The 22,206-nt window shown below is 34.8% G+C and overlaps 1 protein-coding gene across 4 annotated transcripts in view; it reads left to right on the top strand.

Moving 5' to 3' along the window:
* LOC106870681 (centrosomal protein of 290 kDa) overlaps window positions 1-22,206 on the top strand; it is a 364,606-nt gene that overhangs the window by 135,881 nt on the left and 206,519 nt on the right. For all 4 annotated transcript variants that reach the window (XM_052973702.1, XM_052973701.1, XM_052973700.1 and 1 more), the window contains exon 3: window positions 20,030-20,107. In XM_052973702.1, the coding sequence (XP_052829662.1) occupies window positions 20,030-20,107 (78 nt within the window). The remainder of the gene's footprint in view (window positions 1-20,029; window positions 20,108-22,206) is intronic.

Raw genomic sequence — 22,206 nt, 5'->3', positions numbered from 1 at the left:
TATATATATATATATATATATATTAACATAGGGTAAAAATCATATATTAATTAATATCGATTAATTACCAGGAAGCTAGCACATTTAAAGAATCAAAGAGATTCAGAAACAATATCTGCAATCTCAGGGGATTAAAGTATATTTTTATATATAATGTTGACCACTAACGTGGACATTCAATGTGCTAGAAATAGATCACATCTTGTGTCTACTAAGACCTAAATTGTTCTCAAAATGAAATTTAGCGGAATACCAAAGCGTAAGCGGGCAAGACATTTAAAATTACCGAAAAACATCATTATTAAACAGGGACTGGTTTCAAAATTAACAATCTTACCGACTGTCTGTTTCTCTTCAGCCTATTCGTAATGTAACCATAATCCTCAGAACCCTATACAAAATTGCCCACCGTCATAGGTGCACGTGTATGTGGTTCTGTTAATTACAGCTTAATGGTAAAATTCAAAGGTCTTCATTTTGGCACGCTAATTCCAGGAATATGTCTGCAGAAAATATTTACTGCATCGCATATATCCAGTTTGAGAACTTGGTTACAGTTAATACGTTAACATAGGGTAAAAATTATATATTAATTAATATACACGTGCACCTATGACAGTGGGCAATTTTGTATAGGGTTCTGAGGATTATGGTTACATTACGAATAGGCTGAAGAGAAACAGACAGTCGGTAAGATTGTTAATTTCGAAACCGGTCCCTGTTTAATAATGATGTTTTTCAGTAATTTTAAGTCTTGCCCGCTTACGCTTTGGTATTCTGCTAAATTTCGTTTTGAGAACAATTTAGGTCTTAGTAGACACAAGATGTGATCTATTTCTAGCACATTGAATGTCCACGTTAGTGGTCAACGTTATATATAAAAATATATATATATATATAGATATATATGTATGTAAAAAATTTTGATTCAGGTGAATATGGTATTTAAGTTTAGGCACACACTCACACACTCACACACATATGTGTGTGTGTGTGTGTATAAATTGATTATTTGCAACTGAAGCCGTATTAATATCAAAAGGTAATCTTTATATCCCTCTTAACATGGACGCCTTGTTAGAACACCAAATATTGTGTTATTAACCTTGAGAGAGCCTCTTGTATAGTCACTTGGTACATAAAAGCACACACATAGATCATAGTAGATGAAATTCATTTGTCATAGGTGCCAGAATTCCCATATCACATTTAGTTCTATTGAAACTCATCAGCAGAAGCACCAGGTGACCACATGCCAGTCAAATCTTGCTGCTATGATATATATGGTCTTTCAGCATATTTTCAGACTCTGATGTTGAAAATAGCCAGTAAGCTTATTAAAAATAAATTATTAGTGATGGAAGCAGTATCAATGCCAAAAGGCATGTGTGTATCAGTGAGTGTAGGGAATGAAGTAGGTAAATATGTACTACATATGTTTCCAAGAGAAACTGAACAGAAGTTATGTAATTGTAAGGCTTCAAATATGCTCAACTTCCCACTTCTTCTGAAACTTTTTACCTGTTGTTTGCAGGTTCATTGTCAGGATGTCTGTCTAATTCAGTATGGGATGAAGTATACAATAAATGTTGATTAATTAACTTTATTGGTTATTATCTGCTTTGTGTTATCTATACAAGCCACCTCTATGCTTGAGGTTAAAGGACTGTCTGTACTATAATCATTTTGGATCTCACTATACATACATATATATATATATATATATATATATATATCCTTTATCTTTCAGTCATTGTACTGCAGCCATGACTAGGTACTACCTTGAAAGGTTTTAATCAAATGAATCGATCCCAGTACTTATTTTTTTAAGCCTGGTACTTAACCTATTGGCCTTTTGTACCAAACCACTGAGTTACAGGAATGTAAACAAATCAACACTGGTTGTCAAGCTGTGGTGGGGACCAAACACATACACTGCACACATATACGCTACATGTGCAAGCACATACGCTACATGCGCAAGCACACATGCTACATGCACAAGCACATACGCTACACATACACAACACACATACACTACGCACACAAATACACACACTACACAGACATACACATACACTACACACACACTGCACACACTATGCACACAAGCATGTACACAAGCACGCACAAGCACACACACAAGCACTCACACACACACATGCACACTCACAAATGCACACACTCACAAACGCACGCACGCACACAAATGCACGCACACAGAGATGAGTGAACTTTTCAGTTTCCGTCTACCAGATTCACTAACAAGGCTTTGGTTGGTCTGGGATTATAGTTGAAGGTACTTGCCCCAGATGGGACTGAACCCAGAATCCTGTGGTTTCTTACCACACAGCCATGTCTGCACTTGCAGAACTGACTCTCCCTGGCAGGACATTGACCCCAAATCTCCATCTATCGCATCTTCTACCTGTTTCAGTCATTGGACTCTGGCATTGCTGGGGCAATGCATTGAAGAGTTTAGTGGGGAGCACGCACACACACACACACACACACACTCTCTCTCTCTATCTCTCTCTCTCTCTCTCTCTCTCTCTCTCTCTCTCTCTCTCTCTCTCTCTCTCTCTCTCTCACTCATATGTGGGGACTGATGATATTGACTGACCATCTTCCTCCCTTCCAAGTTACAGATCAATATCAGAAAAGTCTCTTTGAACATAAAAGGAGGGAGAGGTTAGAAACAGCAGCCAAATACCTTTTAATTCACAGTATGCCTTTATAAACAAGATGATTATATTGGATAGTGCAGTATAAGATACGATGTCCGCTAATATTGTAAATGGGTGGATGGTCATTACTGGAATACCTTTGATCACAGGTTTTTCTGAGACAGCTGACCTGAGAGGTAAATGATGATACAACACTACTTACATCCCCCCACTACCACCATCACTACTGTTATTACTACTATCCTTACTATTATTACTACTATCACAACTACTACTATCATCACTACCACCACCACTACTACTACCACCTCTACTGCTACAACTACTACTATCACCACATCTATTACCACCACCTCTACTGTTCCACTACTATCCCCATCAATACCACTACTATTACCATCAATACCACCACCTCTACTACTTCATAAAGTGTGTTGTTATCTTTAGCAGCTATATACTGCCAGTCTCCGGAAATGATAGTCTAGTATAACTTAATCGTTGTCGTTGTGTACCGGCCCACCAACTGTTTACATTAAACTACAGAATTGATGGAATGAGGAAATGTCGTTTAATTACTAAACACCTGCCTTAAACTCACCTGATAACATTGACTTGCAACTATTGGCAAATGGCCAAATAATTCATTGTGAGGACAGTGGGGGAGAGAAAGGGTGTCAGAATCAGGGATAGGTAGTATAGCCTTTCTAATAGGTACCAATTTACAACTGCTACGTACATTTTTTAAAATAGTGATGATGATGATGGTGATGTCAGTGGTGGTGGTGCTCAGTAGGAGAAAGAAGGTTTCTACTACAAAGCACAGGGCTGACTGTTTTTAGGGAGCTGGGTATAATCTACTATACTCCACCTACCCATTACGGCCACTATTGCTACCATCACTACCGTTACTTTACTGGTATATTATTTTATTGACACCCTCCCCACTCTCCGAAAGGATGAAGGGCAAAGTTGACCTCTGCAGGATTTGAACTCAGAGCATAATAATCAAAAGATGCACAAATGATCCTGCCAGCTTGCCTAGTTATAACTTTTTTAAAATTTGTTTTCCTCAAAATGTTTAAATGCACTTGTTCAGGTAAGCAGTTTGAAGTGTACATTTTTATGTGTTTGTATACACATATGCACACGTGTGTGTGTGTGTCTAAGGAAAACCCACTCCTTTTCCATCGAGGGTCTCAATCCTAGACTATTTTCTTTAGTCAATACATGGTGATTGCATATAAGGTTTAAGCTTATAAAATATTATCATTTACAGAATTGTAAAAGTTGACACTGCTTACCAAAAACTATCACATATAATGGCCGCAGTCAAATGACTGAAACAAGTAAAAGAATATAATAGATATTTGTGGTCTGATCAATAAGTATCCGGACTGTTGCTATAGTAATGAAGCTAAAGCACACAAGGTGAAGCTGCTTGACACAGATTGGACCTTAAACTTTGCTGTACATGCATACTAAGTTTTAAGGTTCTAGCTCACTTCCACTGTTTACAACAGTGCTTGGAAGGAACATGTCTAGTGTGTGATCATTGCATTGACTATGATTGAGAAAGTTGAGTAGAGAATCTGCATCAAATTTTGCCAAAAGTTTGGCAATATGTGCTCAGAGGCCTTCGCAAAGTTTTCAAAAGGTTTTTATCGTTTTCTACACAATCAAGAAGATTTTGTGCAACTGAAACCCGAGAATCTTTTTGGTCAGCTGAAAGCAGTTTTGGCACAAACTTGGCAGACATGATTCTTGTAGCCAAATTTTCAGTGATAATGGACTGAACTGGACTGTAACTAATCTGCACGTCCTCTGGTAACTCATGGTTGATGATTCGATGATTTCCCCTCGAAGCTGCATGCATGTCTGTAGTGTTTTTCTCAGTTCTGCTGGTTGCAGTTTTGCTGGTCCCAGAACGTTTGTCACTATCAACATTTTTTTGGCCATCTTTGAACTCTGAATCACTCGTACACTTGTGTGTGGCTCATACACTCCTCTCCGTACACTTTCTGCAACTTTGCGTAGGCCTCTGAGCAAGTATCACCATGACAACTTTCTCTGTGATAGTCAATGCGACGATCACATGCTATACATGTTCCTTCCAAGCACTGCTGTCAACAGCAGAAGTGAGCTAGAACATTAAGATTTATGCATGTACAGCAAAGTCCAAGGTCAATCTGTAACCAAGCGACTTCATTCTGCATGCTTTAACTTCATTACTATGGCAACAGTCTGGATACTTATTGACCAGACCTCATCATTTAATATACATAATTACAAAAGAGCTATTAATAGTTTCATGATAGAGTACTTGTTTAGTTAATCCTACCTATTTTGAAACTGCAGACTATATATCAATTTATGTTGTGGTTAGTACTGAAATGACCACAACAGCTGACCCTGTGGTACCACTGGGTAACAGCTTAAGTAGTCAATGTCAATTGAGAGTTGAGTATTGCATAAATACATTAGATTACAATATTTCATTTAGATTCACTGCATTTAAATAAAAACAAAAACAGTATATATTGTATTCCAAGAAGCAAAAAAAAAAAATGCTTAAGTATTTGATATTTTAAACAGATATTTCAGAAAGAGAAGCAGTTAACATCTTTCCATTCAGTGGACCTGTTAAATTGGTTTTGTGTCACCTTGGAACATTGTTGTATAATATCATTTACAGTTACCCCCTGCCCTCTCTCTCACTTTTTCTCTTGCTGATATTTATTGTTTTTAACACAGCATGTCCGTGAAAAATGCTATCTCAGGACAAATACTGCAGTAACTGGCCTACTGACAGTGTGTATACATTATAATTTACAGATGGCTATTTTAACATCTTAGCAGTTATTTCATAAATAATGTTCTTGTTTGAAACAAATATTCATCTCTACTTCAGATTCTGTTTTAATTTACCGATTACTTTATACAAATACAAACCATCAAAAGTCCATCAATAGTCAATCAATAGTGGTGAATATGTTTAATTGCTAACATGAGAACCATGTCCAAATTGATATGTCATCTTTTCAAGCATGCAAAAATAAATGTTTAGGACATGAATAAATCATTAATTTATTGTCTTTAAAATGGTGATTATACAAACTGATGATGGCGTTTTTATGCAGTTGTTTAATCTATTAAGTTTAACTGCCAAATTTTCTTCAACAAACTACACAATACCTTGAATATGACAATCATATTTCAAAATCATAGAACAGAATACTTTTTCTTCTTAATTTCTTCTACAGCAAGGCATCTGTGCCTGTCCCTCTATTGTACTTGAACCTCTCATCATCAAGCTTGAAACCACCTCTGTCAATACTTCACTCACCCACTCAACACTGTCAAAGGGTCTTGTCTTGTGAGTTACATGGTAACCTCAGTAAGGTAGATGGCACAAAAAAAAGCACTGAGTGTACTCTGTAAAGTGGTTAGCATTAGGAAGGGCATTCAGCTGTAGAAATCATACCAAAATAGACACAAAAATTCAACACAGTCCTCTTGTTGAACCATCTAATCCATATCAGCATGAAAGATGAACATAAAATGATGATGGTGGTGATGATCTGTAGGTCAAGAGTGAAGGGTCCTTATTGATCAGACCATGTTTGTTTATATATATATATATATATATATCTCAATGGGCATCTGAAATCAGTAAGAGGAAGGCACATATCCTCATACCAGAAACCTGGTCCGATTAAACTCTGTTTAATGCATTCAGAGTGCCAGCTTGTTCTGTTCAACCAGTCAGTGAATTAAGTCCACCACACTACTGTTAGTCTGCTACAACTAGTTGAGTTGAGATTCTTTCATCTATAATATATACAAGATATAGGCATAGGCATGGCTGTGTGGTAAGAAGCTTGCTTCCCAACCTCATGGTTCCAGGTTCAGTCCCACTGCGTGACACCTTGGACAAGTGTCTTCTATAGCCTTAGGTCGACCAAAGCCTTGTGAGTGGATCTCGTAGACAGAAACTGAAAGAAGCCTGTCATATATATATATATGTGTGTGTGTGTGTGTATTTGTGTGTCTGTGTTTGTTCACCCCACCATTGCTTGATAACCGACATTGGTTTGTTTACGTCCCCGTAATTTAGCTGTTCTGCAAGAGACCAATAGAATAAGTACTAAGCTTACAAAGAATAAGTCCTGGAGTCGATTTGTTTGACTAAAGGTGGTCCTCCAGCATGGCCACAGTCAAATGACTGAAATAAGTAAAAGAATAAAAGAGATGTGAAAATATTTATTGTCTCCTATTTTTGGTTATTAACGACCAGGTTGAAGGTTAATAAGTTAATTGAAGTATTCATGAGTGAAAAACTGTCTGTAGTTGTGAAACTATGAATTTAATTACAGGTGCTTTGCTACAGTTGTCTGTTTTCATAAAATACTTCTTTGAAGGTGTTGATGTTATTTAGCTACAGATCAACTCTGATGGAGCAAAGACATTCCAATCATGACCATCCCATACTTTTCATTTAGACATCAGGTATGGCTGTATGGTTAAGAAGTTTGCTTTTCAACCATCTTGTGCTAGGTTCAGTTCCACTTTATAGCACCTTAGTCAAGTCTCGTCTAATATAACCTCAACTGACCAAAGTTTTGTGAGTGAGTTTGGTAGACAGAATCTGTATGGAGCCTGTCGAGTATATATTTGTGTGTGTTTGTGTTTGTACCACTGTATGGCAACCAATGTTGGTTTGTTTTATATCTTTGTAACTTAGCAGTTTGGCAAAAGAGACTAGTAGAATAAGTAAAAGACTTGAAAAAAAAAATAATAACTGGGGTTGATTTGTTTTGGCTGAATAATTCATGGAGGTGTCCCAGCATGACCACAGTCTGATGATTGAAACAAATAAAAGACAGAGAGATAATGTATCTTTAACTACATTATTTAATGTCTGACATTTTTTTTTTAAATGGTACAATGTAATTTGCAGAAGATTTGGCTGCAATATCTAGCAGATCAAATCACCATATAAGAGGTTTGAGCCATTGCAATGCAGACATAGCAAACCAATGTAGACATAGAAGGTAAAAGAGATTTGTCATGTTAGGAAGAAGAGCAACGATGTGTAAAATGTGTGCTCTGGCAGATATAATCACCACACCTCCATAATGTTACTATGGTGACATGTTCTGGTACATCTATCTAAAGACAATTGATTAAATCAGTGTGAATTGTGTGTGTGTGGTATATGTGTTTGCATGAATGTGGAAAGGTATCCAGCTGTGAAACACCTTCTTTTAAAATAAAAAAAAAAACATGAAGACATTTGAAATTAAAAAAGAAAATAAAATATAATTTATTTTCTTAGGCACATCATACCACTGATTAAATCTCAACCTCTCTCTCCCCAATCCTCACTTTCTCTCCCCTACCTCCATGATCTATTGTCTATTTCTTCACCACTTTCTCTTTATTTCTTCCCCCTCTCCATTCTCCACTACTCTTCTTTTTTTTTTACTGATCTCTCTTTTGCTTTCTGTTATTGTTTTTATGACACACAAATACAGAAACACAATTACAGATTTTTAGACATAGAAGCTATTTTTGTCACTGTCTTTTCTGACCTGTTCTACAGTCATTATAGCCCATATGTCTATAGACCAGCAATAGACCATATATATAGACTTTATGCGGAACATATTTGGACAATGTACAATCAAGTATAGGTGTATCCAGCATGATTAACCATGCACAATCCAGGTATAGACAATGGATAGACTATAAATACACCACGTATAGATCTTGTACAGTCTATGTTAAGACTATGTATATAGACAGTGCTTAGACTATGTACAGTGAACTTGAACCATTTAAAAGAAACAAATTGTCATCAATCAATGGTGAGAATTCAGTTGTCCAATTAACTGAATTGCCTGTCCCTGAATTAATGCATAAGGACTCCCTTCGGTTATGGGTGACCATGGGATTGCACCTAGAAAGTTACCCTCCAAGGCACAAGTCTGGGCAAGGTTGTTTATGGAAGACCAGCAGTCGCCCATGCATACCAGCCTCCCCTCTCCATGCCACCAATGTTATCCAAGGGAAAGGCAAAGGGGCCGATACAGCTTAGCACCAGTGACATTTCAACTCATTTCTACAGCTGAGTCAACTGGAGCAATATGAAATAAAGTATCTTGCTCAAGAACACAACACAACCCGCTCTGGGAATTAAACTCACTACCTCATGACTGTGAGCCTGATGCTCTAACCACTGAGCCATACAAAATGGCTCCTAAGGAGCCTTTAAGAACACCATAATACTGTGGCATTCATCTTGAGAAAGTATCTTGTATAGATGTCTAATGCCAAATTGTACAAATGTATCACCAGTGGACAAGAAATGTCCAGCACTGGTGGTGGAGTAGCTAAATCACGTGATTTCTGCATGTTTGCATGTCATCAGTAGCAGGTATTTACTGTCATTGCATGGTAGCCAAGCCTTGTCTCTACTGATATTTAGAGAAACAGTGACTAATCGTTTACTGGTGTCATAAATAGCTAGCAAGCTCGGCAAAAATTAGATATTAGCAATGGAAGCAGTAGTAGTACTTTTAGCAATTTTTATATCCTACTTAATGTAGGTATATTTTAAGAATGCCATAATACTGTGGTAATTGTATTGACATATAGGGCTTTTTTGGCACTATATGTCTATACGAGATTCTTTTTCCAGACAAATATCACATTAAGTAGGATATAAAAATCTCTCTTTCTCTCTCTCTCTCTCTCTCTCTCTCTCTCTCTCTCTCTCTCTCTCTCTCTCTCTCTCTCTCTCTCTCTCTCTCCCCATCATCATTTAACGACCATTGTCCATGCTGGCATGGGTTGTATGGTTTGACCAAGGCTGGGAGGCTGTCTAATATATTAATAATTTTACTTTGTTATAATAAAACAATTCTTAAACAAGAATGTTGTTGACAGTGACTTTGAAGTTTCAGCCAGCTAAACTATTGTCATATATATATATATATATATATATATATATATATACACACACACACACACACATACATATCCAGCCATAGAAACCATGCCAAAACAGACAGGGAGTCTGAACAGCCCTTCAGCTGGTCAGCTCCTGTCAAACCGCCCGACCCATGCCAGCATGGAAAATGGATGTAAAATGTTGATGATGATATGTATCCTCACTAACGTCCTTTTATGGCTGCATTCCATGCTGGCATGAGGTAGATGAATCGTTACTTTCCAGATGGGTCACAGAGCTACATCTCACTCTTTACTTCATTTCTGGCTTGGCTTTTGTAGCCAGAAACCTTCCTATTGCTAAACACTTAACAGAGTGGTGTATTTTATTACGGCACCAACACTATAGCAATGAAGAAAGTGGTCATCATTTTGTCATGCCTTTTGATATATTTGCATAGGTAAAATGGAAATCATCAAGGCAGATTGTCTGTGCCCAAATGCCTTTCCTGTAACCAATCCTTACTTGCTTCCCATCCAGGTGTTTTTCTCTATGCCCAGACAAAGAGGCTAAACATGCACACACACACACACACACACACACACACACACACACACACACATATATATACAGAGAGAGAGAGAGAAATTCCATGTGTATAGAGTGTATGCACATCATGTATAGACCATACCATACACATAGGCTATATATATATGTATAGTATACAGGTTACTTACACTTTGTATGTAGGTATTGTATATTGACCTGTGGTCCTCTTAATTATATTCTCATCAACACTCATTGTTTTTAATTCACTTGTTTTCTTTTCATCTCAATCAATCAATCAATCAATCAAATCTAATCGATTGATTATAAAATGTTACTTTCTAAAACTAGCCACATATTAGTGCACGTGCACACACACACACATACATACACAAGAGAAAAAAACAAATCCGCATACACTCACACATTCTTTCATACACACCTACATATACACATATTCACACAGGTACAGGAGTGTGTATCTCTGGCTTTGTGTGTGTGTGTGAAAGAGAGGGAGAGGGAGTGACAGTGTGAGACAGATAGCGAGAGGGAGTGACTGTGTGTGTGTGTATGTGTTAAGAGAAACAGAAAGGGAGAGTAGGAAGAGTAGTTGTTTGACCAGTTAATGTTTTTATTAAAAGTAACAGTGAACTTTACTTTGATCACCCACTAACCCTGCTACCACATCCACCTGCAGGCCACCTACACCCCAGCAATTTTCTTGTTGTTGTTGTTGTTGTTGCTTAGTTGGCTGGTGAAGCCACTATTTCTACCTGTAAATGTGATAATGTCCGTTTTTCCAGTTACACCTGATTATTATAATATCTATCAAGAAATTTTGGTGAGTGTGATGATTTCCTGCCAACTGTTGTATTCTATATTGTATGGATTATAAATGTATATTACATACATACATTTATACATACATATGTGTATGTGTGTGATGTATATGGATTTGTATTATATACATAATCCATGTGTTTCTCTCTCACACACACACATACACACACACACACACACACACACATACACACACACACACACACACACGGGTCATTTTTACATATATATTAGCATAAATGTACCTGTTTCAGTGTTTATCATATATATTAACATATATATACCTGTTTCAGTGTGTTTCACACACACACATGCCCTCACATTCATATATATATATTACTTATCATTACATACATTGACTGAAATTATATTCGTATGTCATAATTTACAAGCGTAGTATTTTTCATCCTCTTGGATTATGAAAACCTAGAAAAATCACATAGCAATATTTGTCATCCAATTTTTGTCTTTTAATTAATTTAAAAAAAAAATTTTAATATGACATTTCAGCAATTAAGTTATGTCATTATATATATATTTTCTGGAGTTTTTTTTTTTTTTACTTTTACTTTTTTTTGGTATATTTAATTATCAATAGTTATGGCTGTGTGGTGAGAAGTTTGCTTCCCAACCACATAGTTCCATGTTCAGTCCCACTGTGTGGTACCCTGGGCAAGTGTCTTCTATAGCCCTGGGCCTTGAAAGTGGATTTGGTAGACAAAACTGAAAGAAACCAATTTGTGTGTGTATGTGTGTACTTTGTGTTTGTCACTCACCATTGCTTAACAACCAGTATTAGTTTGTTTATGTCCCTATAACTTAGAGCAAAAGAGACTGATAAAATAAGTATCTGGCTTTTAAAAGAAAATGAGAACTAGGTTGGATTCATTTGAGTAAACTCTTCAAGGCAGTGCTCCAGCATGGCTGCAGTCCAATGACTGAAACAAGTAAAAGTGTAGTACTAGGATAACTATTTGTTATTTGTGGCTTGAAGAATGCATCAACTGCTTCCGTCTATGTATCATATTTTATATGTACACAGTCAATAGGCCAGTTACTACTGTATTTGTCCTGAAATAACATCTCTTATGGACTTGCTGTGTTAAGAACACAGTAAATATCAGAAGATGAAAATCCATCCCTACATTGTTCAGCAAGAGCACCTGATACCTTTCAACCTTTTTGGAACTTTTCAATTGTACATACTTGCATTGCAGTTAGCCATTTCAGCTCAAAAATTTCTGTTTGAGAATGTCTATCTTTAAAGGTAAAAAAAAAAACTATCTGTATCTTTATGGAAATGGTTGTATACCTTTCCAGTTTTATCAGTTACAGGAGTCAAATAAGACATTTTCATTAAATGTTCTTAATTCAATAGCTAGGTTGGTGTAAAACTCATTAGATTTTCAATCTTGTTTATCACAACATTATAGTTGTTCCATATTGATTTGTTGATAATTAATGCTATTGTTATTTTTGTGATGGTCAATGATATCAGATTTATTAAGTGATACATATCTGTCTGTATGCTAAAAGGTCCATAATACTTTCACATTGTCATTTTCTGAGTCAAGTATCTTATCTGATTACCACAGAGGTTTATCTGAGTACCACTGAGATTTTTCTTGAAGCAGCTGAAATTTGTGACTTTCAGTTTATGTAGAATAGCTTGAGTGCATTATCTATTTTGCAAGTATTATTAATATTGGCATAATGACTCTCCTTAGACAACAAAATATTTTGTAAGAGTTGCAGATATTATTTTCAGTGTGTCTAGTGGTGATGGTTTGTGAATATTGTTTCTTCTCTTTCATAAACTTTCTGTTTATCCAGCCTTAAAACAGTTTTTATTTAAGTGTAGGGCATTCAGTTTACAGAAATATTGGCCACATAAAAATAATTCTTATGGTTGGTCACCATGAGGTTCATCTGAGCTTTATAGAATATCAATAACTGTAGATAGCTTAACCCTTTGGCATTTAAACTGACCATATCCAGCTCAAATATTCTGCCTGTTTTAGGTTAAAACTTATTGGATCTAGCATCTCACCCCTACCCAACAATATTATTCTGAAAATAAGCAATCATGTCATTGAAATCTCAAAGCTTTGGAATATAACCTAATCAATTCAGAATTACGTAAGTGAATAAGCATTTCATTGGACAGAATAATCTAGACATTAAAGGGTTAAATATATCCTGGCTCTGAACAGAAGGGTCAGTCATTGGGATGTAGTCTTAGCTATGTTAAACATCAATATTATTCAATATTTTATAGAAATCTTGGGCAAATATATTTGGGGAATGCATTTGTTTAATTTGATTCTGCCTTTCAATTTGAAGGAAGATTTAATCCCAAATTAAATTAATGTCAGACAACAAATATTTATTACTATTTGTAAGCGTTGTTTTCATCTTTGAGGATATAATTACGCCAAGTTATAGGTTTTATTTTGCTTCCACAGCAACTTGGTTCGTCTGCACAAAAATTGATTTTAAAAATAGATAAAAATATCTGGTTGGCATGTGAAGCAGTGTGGTGAAATAAACAAAATTTTTGATTAGTTCAAATATCTTTGCATATATTTGACTTTGACCCTTTTCCCTGCAGTCTGCCATGGAGAAAAATTCTCATATCAGTCACAGCACACAGTCAGTGGATATTTCTCTTGGTTTCTTATAAGGAAGTGAAGGCTTTTAGTCATTTCAGAGTTGCTCTACTTGGTATCTCTTACTTGTTCAATCATTTGACTGTGGCCATGCTGGGGCATCACCTTGAATTTTAGTTGAACAAATCGACCTCTGTACTTATTATTTTGTTAAGCCTGGTACTTATTTTATTGATCTCTTTTGCTGAACTGCTAAGTTACAGGGATGTAAACATACCAATACCAGTTGGTGGGGGACCTACACACACGCACACACACATGACAGGCTTCTTCCAGTTTTCATCTCCCAAAATCCATTCACATGGCTTTGGTCAGCCTGAGGCTATAGTAGAAAACACTTGCCCAAGGTGCCACAAAGAAGGACTAAACCTGGAACTATGTGGTTGGGAAGCAAACTTCTTACCATACAGCCACTGATAAGAACATAAGTAGCAAAATACATATATTAGTCCATTGGGAACACTCCAAAATAAATTTAGTTATTTTACACTTTTTACCTCAAGCGAGAATTTTTCTCTAAGGCAAACCAAATGAAAATGACCTGTAAAAAAAGGTCAAATAATGTCCCAAACATATTTGAACTGATTGAAAAATGAAAATGACATGTTTGACATTTATTCCTCGTTAACCCAACACTGAAGGGAAATAGAATATAATTTCAATTATTAAGATTATAGATATTAAGGATAATAGATTTAGGTTGCATGTAATGATCTAAATAAATTGATAGAACATTATTTTCAGTATAAGTTAATAATGAAAATGTTATCATAACTGAAGTTGCCATAGCACTGAAACACATGAAGAAAGCTGAGTGTCTTTATTGTTCTTGAGAAATATCTTGTAATAAATAATAAATTACTATTCCTGTGTCTCTCACTAAGTGGGAAAAGAGATGATGGGACATGAGACAAATAGACAAGATGAGTCTGTGATTTGTATTTTGTCATTGATATGATGACATACAAAACAGTCACTGCTCATATTTGATGTAAGTAGGCACATGTACTGTGTCTATGACCAGTACACTTAACTGCCAACATCCATACCACAGTGTGGTCTAATTCACTGCATTCTGTCCATGACCAATACATTTGACTGTCAATAGTCCAGTCTACCTAGCTGTAAGTAGGTACCACGGTGTAGTATATTTCACTATACTCTGTCCATGAACAACGCCCTTAACTATCAATAGTCCAGTCTACCTAGCTGTAAGTTGGTACCAGTGTGGTATAGTTCTCTGTACTGTGTTCATGACCAACACACTTAACTGTCAACAGTCCAGTCTACTTAGCTGTATAGTTCTTTATTATAAACGCATCTCTACTGCATTATTATCAATGTTGTTTTGTTAACATTCAGTACATAATTGAAGTATTTTATAGAATCTGCACAATATTGTTTACACTTGTTCACTCCTAGTCACCCATAAGGAGTTCTATGTAGTGGTCCAAACTTGCTGGAAATAGCAGTCAAAGCTCTCTCTCACAACACACTACCATCTGAAACACACTGAATAATATATATCTAGAGAAGTTATATACTCAGTGCTGCTGGATCAGATCTGGTATGAAGGTAAGCAACAGCGTTACCAATATTATGGCCACCACACAAATGAAGGACACATTAGATTATGTACTTCTAGATAAACTAGGTCTGAAAAGAAATAATGGTAAGCCACTGGTAGACCACTTTTGATCATAGCTTAAATAATAACAGCAATTCACACAGACGCTAACACATACACAATGACACACGTATTTAACGACATTAACACCTACGCACATTCACATATACACGTGCTTAAGCACATAAACATAAACACAGTTTTATGCGTGTACACACACATATACTCACGTAAGCACATAGACATCCATATACATTTACACACACACACACTCAAGTTATGTGCTTGAGTGTGTGTTTGTATGTGTTCACATATGTATATTAATATACACGTGCATACACACTCACTCAAGCACATAAACTCCCATATACACTTGCACACACACACACACACACAATCACTTGTATGCACTTACATGCGCACTAAGTCACTCTGTCTCTCTCCCTCTTCTCCTCCTCTTCATCACACTCCTCCCTTTCCCCCCTTTCTTTTTCTCATTCTGAAAAGTCATTCTTAAAACTTCTCTAGTGGAAGAATTTCTCCAGTCAGTTGTCATTGGACATTTTGAGATTAAGAACCGTCTTGAAGTAGTTTATATGGGTAACACTATACCCAGTTTATCCTGAGCACTGAAAAAAAAAATTAAAAAAGAGGAAGAATTCCTTTGGGTTCAGCCTTCATTCCTCATAACTGTTATGATTTCCTCTCAGATGTGTGTGTTATGCGTGTGTGTGCGTGTATGTTTAGGATACAAGTTGTATGTGTATGAAAAAGTGTATACATATGAATCTATGTATTTTTATACATGTGCTTGTTTAGGAAAGAAGTATATATATATATATATATATATATATATATAAAACTATCTATGGATGTGTGTATGTGTTTCATTGTATGTATATAAGTATGTAAAATCAACAAATGTGTGGATGTGTATGGTTGTGCATATGTTTATATGTAAGTTCATGTGAAAATGTATGTTTATGAAAAATGTATGTTTATGAAAAATGTATGTATTAAACTGTATATATATGAATATATAGGTATGTGTGTGTGTATGAATGTATGTATGTGTGTTCCATGGTGTCCTACTTTCTAATTAATTAAGGGAATAAAAAGCAGGAGGAGAAATCCTCATGTTTTAAAGTTTTTCATGTAAAACAGATAGGGTGGAAGGTGTAGGTGAGGTGTGTTGTGCTGTTGTGGTTGTTGTTGATGTTGTTATTGTGATTTGGATAAAGAATGTTCCAGTTCCCCAGCATGATAATGTTTCACTGAGAACAGTTCTTACTCTCATAGTATTTCAGGAATCTTCTACCTCTGCCATTAATATCAACATGGAATATTTTTATTTCTCTAAATAATAGGTACAATCACTTTCATTGTCTTTTTTTTTATTATTATTATTTTCTTCTTTCCTATATCTGTATGCTTGTGTCTCTGTCACTCTCTCTCTCTCTCTCTCTCTCTCTCTCTCTCTCTCTCTCTCTCTCTCTCTCCTTTCATTGTGGTAATAAACACCCCTATGCACACATCCATCCACACACACCTTTTATCACACACACATACACACCTTTTATCACACACTTTTTATCACAGCATACACACAAACATATACAGATGTATACAAATGCATTTTTACAATGAGCTTCTATCAGATTCTCTGTCCAAGACTGGCCAGCCCAGGACTATAAATGAGAACACTTGCCTAAGATGCCACACAGTGGGACTGGACCCACGACCACGTGTTTATGAAGTAAACTTCTTAACCACCCAGCTCTGACTGCACTTAAGAGTAGCAGATAGTAAATTATTTCAAAATGTCCTGCAAGGGATCGGCTAAAGAGTGGTGAGGAACTACGATAGAGTTGAACCTCTTCAACAGCAGAACAACTTTATCATTCATTAATCATTTGGTTAACATATGTTTAATCTTTTAGCCAGGGCAATGCTTTGGATCCTTAACAGTGTCTCTGTGACTGGGAGGAGGGAAGAAGAGTGTACCTTCAAACTGGAGACCTAAGTCAGTTGTTTGTAACAGGGTAGACTCTGCTAAAGTACCAGGTAATTGTTAAACTAAGCCATGGATTAAGACTACTTTCCAACTAGGATGTGGTGGAATTTGATCTCAGAATGCAAAGATCTGCGACAAATACCACAAGGCTTTCTATCCAATTCTCTGATGATTGTTTGATAATTTACTGCTTTATTGAGACACAACTGAAGGAATCTTCATGAGTGTCTCTAGGGTAGACTTGCAAATGTGTATGTGTCTAGCTGCATGTAGACCATAAGCCTGTGTGCATGTGCATGCATGCATGTGTGTAGCCCAGGTACGGACAACCTTTTGTGAGAAACAGGCTGCATGAAACATGGCTCAACATCAAGCAAGCTGCACCACTAATAAATGTTATTTTCTTCATGAAATTAGATATGCCATTCAAAAAGTCTCACAGGCTGCAGTTTGCTTATGATTGGTGTAGACCATAACTATCTGCTTCTGTGTATGTGCATGTGAGTGCAAACTGTACATCTGCCTGTCTCTGTGTTTGCCAACTATAAATATTATTTCATTGTTAACCCTTTAGCGTTCAGATTACCTTGTCAAATGTAATGCTTATTTATTCACATTGTTTTGAATTAATCCTGCATTATCTCGTAGCTTTAAGATTTCAATGATGCGATTGTTTATTTTTAAATTGACATTATAGGATAGGTGTGAGAGGCCAGATCTGGCTGATTTGAAGATAAAACAGAATATTTTGGCTGAATATGGCAAATTTAAATGCTAAAGTGTCAAGGGATCCCAAGCCCTGTCTATCAGAAGATCATAAACTGTTGTAATACTTTTTATTAATACTGTCAGTATGTTAGAAAACTACAAACCCTATCTATTTGTTGGATCGATCTTGTTTGTCAGGATTGGGGAGGGGGGTGAAGGCTTCTATCCAGAATCACCAATGAAGTCCCAGTTGTTGATTTGAATTCATAAGCAAACAGACGAATACTTTTTTCTTTTTGCAGTTATTTTGCCTTTCATCATAAACACCATCAAAATCATCTTTGTGCTCTTCATCATCATTATCACTACCATTGTCATCACCACTTCCGCTGTCATCACCACCGTCATTATATATATTACCAACACTGTTACCAGTACTAGACATACATATTCCTTCTCCTCTTCATTGAACTCTCATCCATAATCAATAGGAGATCCATGGTCAAGTGATTAATCCTGACCATTGGTGGGAATTGAAACCCTAAGTGCATTTTAAACACAGAGCACAAAACCCTACAACAAACACCACAAAGCATTTCATTTTGCTCTAGTATCATAATTCTGTCAAATCAACACCTCTGTACTACTCAGAGTGTTGAAAATAAAGTTAACTCAGCAGGGTTTGAACTCAGAGTAAAACAAGCTGAAATAAACATTGCAACAGATCATTCTATCTGATGCTGTAGTACTTTTATCAATTTATTGGTATCTCTAGAGAGATTTAATAGCTCATATTAGCAGAGAAGATAAGATTTAAAAAGATATTTAATTATATAACACAAAGTGGAAAATTGGATTGTGCTAAATTGTTTACATAATTTATTTTTAATGGCATTTTAGTATTTGTGTGTGTGTTTTGGTTGTTCAGCTTTATTTCTTACACTTATATTACATCTCTTAAATATTCTAAATATTTATGCCAATCAAGGGCAAATAAATTCATTCTCCAAATATTTATGTACATATGTATGTATGTGTGTGTGTGTGTGGGTAGGTAGGTACATTTTATTAAATTTATCCATCTTAAAAGACAAGGTATTATTTCTTATTTGTCTTTCGTTTTAATCATAATTACTCCTTCTTCACTACTACCACTACCATCACCACCACTACCACCACATACTTTTAGGCTCGTCATAATTCCTAGTTTTTGAATCTGTTGCATAAAGTATGTTACATTGCTAAAGACTAGCCATGAATGCAACATTCTGTTCCAATGAAAAATACCAAGCTTTTGTTTATTTTTCTCCATATTGGAACTGTTAGTATATATATATATATATATTCTACCTGTTTTTAAAAAGAGTTTCTTCTGATGTGCAGTATAGCCAGCAGTTCCTTTTTTTTTTCTTCTTTTTTTTTTGTATATTGTTATTAAGTTTGAAGTAAAACAAAAACAAATATAATATAATTATTTCAGTTCTAGAATACTTTGTCAAAGAATTCCAGATTATAAACCTTGTTCAATTGATCTTCTGTCATAATTGTCTTCTATTAACCCATTCTATTTGTCACATTTTGTTTGTTGATGCCATAAAGGTTTGGTATTTTCAACCCCAATGTGAGGTTCATGGCATAATTAAAAATTTTATTAGGTTGAATATCTGCACCTTACTTCATTTGACCATTCTTCTATTTGTTAGAACAGAAGAAATGTAATTCTTAGCTGAATTCAAATCAAACGTGTCATCCCTTGTATAACAAAGGTTATTATGTTTATATTTCATGCATTGGGTGTGTTTTGGTTAAGTTGGGATAAATACATTCAACTTCAGTTTCAGACTTCTATCTGCATCATACACACAAAATACACTACTACTACTACTACTACTACTACTACTACTACTACTACTACTACTACTACTACTACTACACACACACACAAGTACAGGCATACACTAATTATTGTCTAAATATATTTTCCAGGATATGCCGATACTGAATCTTGTATTATGGCTTCTCCATTGAACACCGAAGACATGAAAGCTCTGATAAATACTGAAGGTAAGATGTTTTTGAAATTTATTTCACTTCCATGGTAAACTTTTTACCAAAAATATTTTTTTAAAACAATGTGTAGAACCTGTACTATGTTTTTTACTAATTAACATTGATATAATTTCAAGACTTTTTTTTTTTTTTAGAGATTTCCTGATAGTCATGATGTTAATCAAATTTCTTTAGCAACAAAAATAATTTTATTTTTAAAGTTTATATAAATTTAATTATTATTAAATTTATAACTGATTCAACAGACCAACAGTATTATTGGTCCTTGATTTATGGAACCTAAAGTTATACAGGACAAATCTAACACAACTTTTCTCACCTGCACAACAGTTCTTGGGATCTGCTTGACAACTGGTGTTGGTTTGTTTATGTCCCCATAATTTAGTTCAACAAGAGAGACCTATAGAGTAAGTACCAGGCTTAGTAAAAAAAAAAAAGTACTGGGTTTGATTTGCTCAACTAAACCTTTCATGGAAGTTCCCTAATATGGCCACAGTCCAGTGACTGAAACAAGTTAAAAAAAAAAAAAAGATATTCTTTCTTTTATTCTTTTATTTGTTTCAGTCATTTGACTGTGGCCATGTTGGAGCACCGCCTTTAGTTAAAAAAATCGACCCCCAGTACTTATTCTTTGTAAGCCTAGTACTTATTCTATTGGTCTCTTTTGCCAAACTGCTAAGTTACAGGGGACATAAAAATACCAAAATCAGTTGTCAAGCAATGGTGGCGGGGACAAGCACAGACACGCACAAATATATACATGTATATATATATATATATATATATATATATAAATCTTTAGTTAAATATATTCAATGAGAATATTATATACTGAATTTATATTGAGTGCTCTATTGTATCAAAGTATTAATACTATTAAAGTATTTATGTATTTAATACGAGCGATTTTGTATATTTTATAATATATCATTGTTAATATCACGAAATGAATATTAGAAAATTCATCAGAAAGATATATATGTGTGTAAAATAATTGTTGTATTAAAATTATATATAAAAATATATGTAAATATGTATAAGTATAAATATATAATATAATAATAATAGATATGTCAGTTTAAAAGTTTTGAATTCAGTTTATAAAGCATCTTACGATTATTTCACAAAAGCGCTGTCTTAATAATGGAATCCTATATTGATAAGCATTTATAGACAACTCTTCTGGGACACCGTCTGTGGACATTGCACTTACTATTCTCAAATATCCCAGGGGATCAACTTTAGGATAATTAGCAAACAAAAATTCAACAGGGCACTATTATACCTCTCATAGGCCATGAAAATATTTAAATTACCGAATATTAACTCAAGTTGGATAGAAAACTTGAAATGCTGAAGCACAGACCCCCAAAGTTTTCTCCACATCAGCAATCACTTCATTGATATGTCCACTCATTTCAAGACGTGACTTATTTACAAAAGTATCAAATTCCTTAGAAGACCAACCAAGGAAAAAAATATGGATTAAAGTCTCATACTGAAAGTGTACTTACCAAAATGCAAAGCAGTAATTTTTAATATTTAATTTATATTTCAAACAAACACCTTTTTATATTACTTCATATTTAAAAAAAAACTACCATTCGATAAATTATACAAAATTCAAAATTTAAATCTCTGAAGAGCAGAAGAGTTGTCTATAAATGCTTATCAATATAGGATTCTGTTATAGGGACAGCACTTCTGTGAAACGATTGTAAGATGCTTTATAAACTTAATTCAAAATTTTTAAACTGACATATTTATTATTATTATATAATATATTTATACTTATACATATTTATATATATTTTTACATACAGTTTTAATACAACAATTATTCTACACATGTATATATCTTTCTGATGAATTTTCTAATATTGATTTCGTGATATTAATAATAATATATTATAAAGTATATGTATGTATGTGTATATATATGTATATGTATGTATGTATGTGTATATATATATATATATATATATATATATATATATATATATTCAACTTTACGATGAAAGTAAACAAACAAAGTTTGTCTTTAGAAGCATTGAGATGTATTGTAAGAAACAGAAATAAATTTATTTATATAT

The sequence above is a fragment of the Octopus bimaculoides genome, chromosome 16, assembly GCF_001194135.2.
Source record: "Octopus bimaculoides isolate UCB-OBI-ISO-001 chromosome 16, ASM119413v2, whole genome shotgun sequence".
NCBI classification, from domain to species: Eukaryota; Metazoa; Mollusca; class Cephalopoda; order Octopoda; family Octopodidae; genus Octopus; species Octopus bimaculoides.
This window is presented reverse-complemented; position numbering and strand designations above follow the sequence as displayed.